Genomic DNA, 6,684 nt, shown 5'->3' with positions numbered 1-6,684 from the left:
GCTAGCCCAGCCAGCCCAGCCAGGCAAGCAGTGCCCATAGGGCTCCTATAGCCCCTATAGCCCCTATACCTATAGGGCCCTTACAGGGGCTAGAGGGGGGTTTCTAGCTCTGGCGAGCCCTCCTACAGGGCCAGGGCCAGAGCATTAAAAAGCCTCTTCATGCGCGCGCCTTCTACTATACAGCCTGTCTTAGCCAGGGTCTCATAGGGGAATATTTTATAAATCTAGAAAAAAACTAAGAAAATTCTCCTATTCTTAAAGAAAGAAAAGGCCCCGAAAAAGTGATATTTAGGGAAGAATTGGGGTGGTTGCGCATGCTTACATCAGCCCTAGCATCTGGCTTCTGGCTTTGGGCACCAGCCGATTGCACCATTAACGGAGTTCAATGTGTGTTACTATTCTCGATGCATGAGGGCTTTTTGTGCGAATTAGCCAAGATAAACATCGCAATGCTAATGACTTGTAGGTCTGTCTGGGAAACGTATGCGTCTAGAAGAGCTCAGACAGAGAGACAGCCATCGGCCCGTCCAAGGACACCGGAATCGCGCCAGGAAGGTCTCAACGAACTAGACTAAGAAACGAATCAGATGGAAATGTCTACAGCCCGTCGGGTCACAAGACGGAACCCGATGTTTGCCTCCAGAGGTCGTGATACCCGAAGGCCTTGTTCGTGCGACCAGATGATGGACAAGTTTCTTGGCCTATATCCGTGTTTCTTTACAAGTGGATGGCTTAGATATGAAATTTGTTGACAGAAACTCCACCACTGGTGCTAATAGTCCAGTTGGCGGAGTTTCTGTCAATAGGTTTTCTCAGGGACAAGTTCTCCCCGCAGATTATTGATGTATGCGTAATGGTAACCCCAAGAACGGTAAAGGAGACTTGCGTGAATACGCGTGATACAAAACCTTAAGTAGCGTTAGTGAACGATGCAGATAGGGGATGTATTTCTCGCTGGCGGACGCTTCGTTTCCTGCGAGCTGAGCACTTCTTCCTCGGGTCTCAGTCACTTTGAGAATACGGACACAAGGAATGTTGGTTTCTCAGCCAACGTAATAGAATGCCAAAAATAGAGTCGGCAGCATTGGTCAATGAGATATACCTAGGTTCCGAGATGAGCGGCAAAAGTGTGCCCCGATCATTTGAGATCAGCCGCAGTAGGATGCCGCACGAATAGTCAGCCGAAGACTTAGGAGTGATCCATCATTTATCATTTAAAGTTGAGCTCAGAAATGCCGCTCATAAATTTTTATCCCAAGCATGGCAAAACCGTCGTCTTAGCGTGTGAGGGTAATCCAATAATCTCCGAACGCCGATTTATAAAAACATAGCTCCCTCCTCCGAGAACTTAGAAAGGCCGGCAAGGGGGATCAACAGCGCCACATCGCTTGCCAGTTGTGGACGTGGAGTCAGCTAAGACCTGTGAGCAACTTCAAGCCTTTAGAGATAAGTTGGACGATAGTACATACTCTTGCAGATGAGAGGTGTCTTGTTGTTAAGACATCTAATGCAGTCGGCGTCATTGCGGCATTCACCTACAAGAAATAAAATGTTAGTCTTCCTACGCAGGACCATATCGCGGGATTGGTTGAGGAGGTCATATAAACCCCCGCTTCAAGGACCACATACCTCCAATGCCGCGCTGCGCAACGACAGCAGAGACAAGGAAGGGCAAGACGGCGACGAGAGAGAAACGCATGTTGATGTCGGTTGAAGATGGCAGGGATATTCTTTTGGCTGAAAACGATTGATGATGTTGATGAGTACAGACGACAACGTATAATTTGAGACTGAATTCGATAGCGAACACAACATGGTAATATTGACGACTTATATATGGCTGTGGTCTGATATGTCTAAGTCGGAAGGCATGAGTTGGGTCGACGATATTTCTCCCCGAGTCATGTCAACTAGTTGGCCCTTGCTGTCTAACGAGAGAGCGCGCTGGTGCACAACACATGCTTGACTCAAACGTCAAACACTGAGGTTGGTTGCGGAGCAGAACCGTCTGAAAGGACAAACTCTATTTCATCAGGTGTCACCTCCCCATATTGCATCATGAAATGGGACGAGCGAAAACACCAGATGGCAAGCAGATGGAAAACGCGTCGAACGGCCATATCGGCTGCATCGAATCATCATACTGTCTCTTCAAACATCATCATTCACAATTGCCGGTGTAGTTCCTCAAAGAATAAAAAGATATGTCATGACATTAGCGCTGTTGACAAGACTATGGATAAATGCGCTCAAACACGGAGACCATGCATCGGCTTTGGTTCCGAGATCGACATAAAACAGGACGAACGTGAACATTGGAGACAGACCTCAGACGACCCAGAAAAATCCCAAGACAGAAAGCCCAGAACCCCGACAATTTGGACAAGTTTGCCGATCTACCCCATGCACTCCCACCAATCATTATTCGCATTGTCTCGAATTATCATGCGAGAACGAGGTGATTGGTCTGTACTTCAGCTGGCAGAAGCCCTGCCCGAAACCCCCGCATCTCGGAATGACCGCGATTGAGTCATGCCATCTCACCAACTCGGGAGGTCTGAGGCCCGGCATATGTCTTCCGTTGACAAGAGTCGCAGCAACTCGCCGTGTTCCACCGGGAGGGATGCCGAGACCGAGAATCATCTACGCCGACTTAGCATGCTCGGTTTTACACGGCGACTATGTGCGCCATTTGGCGGTAAGGTGGGAGGTACGGTGTGAGATCTGCAACGCCCAATGGATCTAGTTTCCCGTCCAGCGCCCGCAAGCAGCGGAACAGCCTCTGGAGACCGGTCTTGACTGTGTGTTTCTCCGCGCCGAAGCTCAGGCGGAACCACCCTGGGGTTCTGGCGAAGAATGCCTGCCGCGCATCGGAGTTCGTGTCAGCATTGGGTGTTTCCGATCTCGTCTGAAGAGGAGACAAGTTCCGCTGACGTACCTTTCCGGGTTCCAGGAATACTCCGTTCTCCATCAGGTGCTCTAAGAGCTCCAACTCGTCATCCTTGCCGTGTTGTGCGAACAGCAAGTCCATCCAGTCGGAGAGATCGACGAACATGAAGAACCCTGAGTCGGCCCTCATGTATGGAATGTCATACTTCTCAAGCTCGCCCTCGACAAGGATTCGCCTCTTCTTGAGTCGGCGGTTGAACGTTGGCGTGTAATGGTCTCTGAAGTACTTCTTGTCCGACAGCAGCTTTGCCGCAATCGTCGCGCTGTACGATGAGACCCAGCCAAACATGCTGGGGACTGTTAGCAAGGATCTGTATCCTCACTGACTGGCTGGACTAACCTTAAAGTTCGCATGGTATCGTGAATCTCCTGGTTGTACGTGGCAAGGAACCCAATTCTGAGACCGCCAAGTCCAAAGTCCTGCGGTTTGTGTCGTTAGCACCCTCGTCACCGGGGACAAAGCTGATTCAATCTTCACGCAGTGGGGACAAAACGCGAGATCGCCGCAACTTACTTTGCTCATCCCCCACAGGACGTGCACGTTTCTGAAGTTCGTGTCCAGGCCTAGACTCAACATGCTTGAAAAGTTGTCTCCGGTCATGGCGTATATCTCGTCGACAACAAGATGCACTTTGTACTTGGAACATAGTTGCGATATTTGCAAGAGAACATATGCGGAATAACACCGACCCAAAGGGTTCTCTGGGTTCGCAAGCAGAACGCCGGCAACCTTGCGCCCTTGACTCAACTCTCGCTCGATTGCATCTTCCAGACGGGCCACAATCTCGCATTGGCGAGCTCCGTCACCATTACCTGTGGGTTGTCCCGTGAACCGATCATCAGGTATGTCATCGCATGGGACTTCGACAAGCCGCACTTGGTTCCTTGTGGAGATATCGTGGGCGAACATGCCGTAGCTAGGTGTTGGAAGCAATATCGAGTCACCCTCATCAGCGATGTTGTAGGTCAATGTGTCTAGCAATGTCGTAGCTCCGTTTGCTACAAGGATGTTGTCCGAAGTCAATGGGATGCGGGTATTGAAGTGCTCGTTCATGAAGTCGGCGGCGGCTTTAAGGAGCTCGGGGGAGCCTTGGGTATCATTGTATCCGAGACCTACGACCAAAGGAAATCGTCAAATGCCGGTCCAAATGCGAATAATTCTTCGTTGGGAAGCCTACCATCTTTCAGTTCGCCCTTCTTCAAATTCCACCTGGTCCAGATGGCAATGTCTTCCAACATCAGCTCGTTGACAGCAGAGCCGAGGTCAATGATTCCCTTTGGGTTCTTTGACGGATGATATTGATCTTGTTCCACCCTCCGGCTGAGATCGATCATCAGATCCGGCTGGACATTCCGTCTTCCCCGGCGTGACGGCGGCAATGCGTGACTGGTTGACATGACGGCTTTGCTGTAAGTGAGGGTCTTGTGTTGACTTGAGGCCTGACTCTGAACTTTCCTCCTGCCAAAAATTACTGGAAAACAAGGCATCTTACCGACATATTTGTACAGTGACTCTTCGCAAGACTTTTTAATTCTTGTTAGTTGCCTGACTCCCGGGTCCTGCTGAGGCCAAGCCACGGACCGGGGTCGGCCGACCCGCACCGCATGCCCCACCCATCTTCTTCCCTCAAAATTGCCTGTTCGGGAATACAAATGCGACAATGTGGTGGTCGTTAGCTGCTTATGTTGACTCACTCCGCCATTCCATCATGATCCTGTGAAGGGTGTCACCAAAGTCTGATGGCGCAAATTTTCCATTTGTCACCAGCGAGCGTTTCTCCGGTTTCTTGGTCCATACCTAGCACTGTCCCCAGACTCTGTCGCGTTCTTTTGCGAATTTGATGGCGTCCCCACGCTGGCTTACGCGCATTTTAGCTTGCGCGGCCCTCACCAATCATGTCGTCGGCGCCGTTGCAACAGGCTACAGGACGATTGTGTCGGAGTTTAGTGACCACTCAATACGCGTTAAAAGTTGGTCGGCTGATGACGCGCTTCTTTGTCACGCAGGCGCCAGGCAGCACACTGATTGGGCAGATATCGGTGAACGCCATCTGTTTTTCTGTCCGTCTTACCACACCTTTCTCTCGCAGAAACAAAAGTACTGATGCGTGGCATGCAGGGTTCCACGAAGCAAGACACGATGAGCAAGATGCACCCTTGATGATTTGGTTCCAGGGAGGCCCGGGCGGCAGTTCTCTGCATGGCATGCTTTACGAAAATGGACCCTGCCTCAGCGATGGTGCCAACGGGACCGAGTTTAACCCTAATTCGTGGACGGAACACTTCAATATCATCTACCTCGACCGGCCTGCCGGTGTCGGGTTCTCTTATGTGGATGATTACTCCGACGAAACATCATATCCCTCCCGCGCCAAAGAGTCTGCTCTCGATATTATCAGCTTCATAAAGCTCTTCTACGAGGGTGTTCCCCGACTTCGCTGACGCTGACCTGCACCTGGCGGGAGAATCATATGCCGGAAGATATATCCCGTCAATTGCATCGACAATACTTGAGTACAATGACTTTCTGACTTCAGCGCCCGATGTCAAGGCGGCTCTGGCCACCATACCCTTGAGGTCGTCGATGCTCGGCAACCCATGGATTAGCCCTGCCGAGCAACTAGTTTCGATGTATGATGTGTCTTGTTTTCCGTACCGGGACCAGTTTGATACTCACCTGGACCCTGAAGACTGTGCCAGGGCGTTAAAAGCTGTTGACAGATGCGAAGCAGTCGCTCGAGCATGCGCATTGGGAGATGACGATCCAGTCCTCTGTGCTCAGCCGAAGAAGCTATGCCAAGACGATTTCATTGGCATTTTTGCCAATGTGACAAGAAGCTACTACGACAGACGTCTTCGCAATTGCCCAGGTCCTCGGGACTGCTATCCGGACATTGCCAAGATGGTTGACGTTCTCAACTCCGACAAGGTGTTCAGGGATCAACTCGAAGTTCCAACTCAGACCGGCGGTCGAAAGAAAGGTTGGGACATGATGAGCCCACTAATAGAAAGACGGTACTTCGAGTCTGGTGACTTTTACACACCCGCCATCAAAGACCTGCAAAAGATTCTCGACCATTCTCAAACCTACATTCGTTCGAGATGGCAAGGTGTTGTGGACGTGCTGGTATATGTTGGTGTGGCTGATATCATTTGCAACGCCGAGGGTGTCTTGGAGGGCCTGAAGAAGGTCAGATGGGCTGGCCGAACCCTTTTAGAGCGAGTCCATAGCAAGAGCTGCCGTGGAATGCGTCCAAGGGTGTGCACGGTGGGAGAATCAAGAATACTACCGGGCTTTGGCTTGCAGAAATTGAGGAAGCAGGACACATAGTAAGACAGCTCGTTCGGGTCATAACGTACATCCTTTTATTAGAATAATGCTATACTTACTACCTAGTATAGATATAGTAGAATCTAGCTAATTAGAGGGTAGAGATTGTTACGACCCGTTATGCATGGATAACAGTTAACCGACCCACTTGGGCGTCGGGCGGCTAGGACAGGACATTTGTACTGCAGGATCACGGGAACAACAGGGACTCACTCGGAACGGAAGAACTATAGTACAAGTCACGTGATGATAAGAAGGACCGACGAGAGATAAGCGGTCCTAACCCAGGACCGACATAGAGGAAGCGGTCCACACCCGGGGACCGCTCGGAAGACATCGGTCCTCAGAGTAAGAAGACTACCCTAGACTTGTATATAGTATGACCTGAGCCTGGCTCATGGTCA

The 6,684-nt window shown here is 50.6% G+C and overlaps 1 protein-coding gene across 1 annotated transcript; it reads right to left on the bottom strand.

The window, feature by feature from the left end:
- Positions 1 to 2,668: 2,668 nt before the first annotated feature.
- Positions 2,669 to 4,347, bottom strand: COL26b_005339 (uncharacterized protein; the record flags this gene model as incomplete). Its single annotated transcript, XM_053178191.1, has 5 exons — positions 2,669 to 2,860; positions 2,939 to 3,239; positions 3,290 to 3,369; positions 3,464 to 4,062; positions 4,128 to 4,347. 5 exons carry the CDS (start codon positions 4,345 to 4,347, stop codon positions 2,669 to 2,671), a joined length of 1,392 nt encoding a protein of 463 aa, XP_053037782.1.
- Between the last annotated feature and the right edge of the window lie 2,337 nt (positions 4,348 to 6,684).

The sequence above is a fragment of the Colletotrichum chrysophilum genome (genome assembly GCF_026319265.1).
Source record: "Colletotrichum chrysophilum strain AFK26 chromosome Unknown scaffold_36, whole genome shotgun sequence".
Lineage (NCBI taxonomy): Eukaryota > Fungi > Ascomycota > Sordariomycetes > Glomerellales > Glomerellaceae > Colletotrichum > Colletotrichum chrysophilum.
The sequence above is the reverse complement of the archived record's forward strand: the minus strand, read 5'-3'. Positions and strand labels throughout refer to the sequence as shown.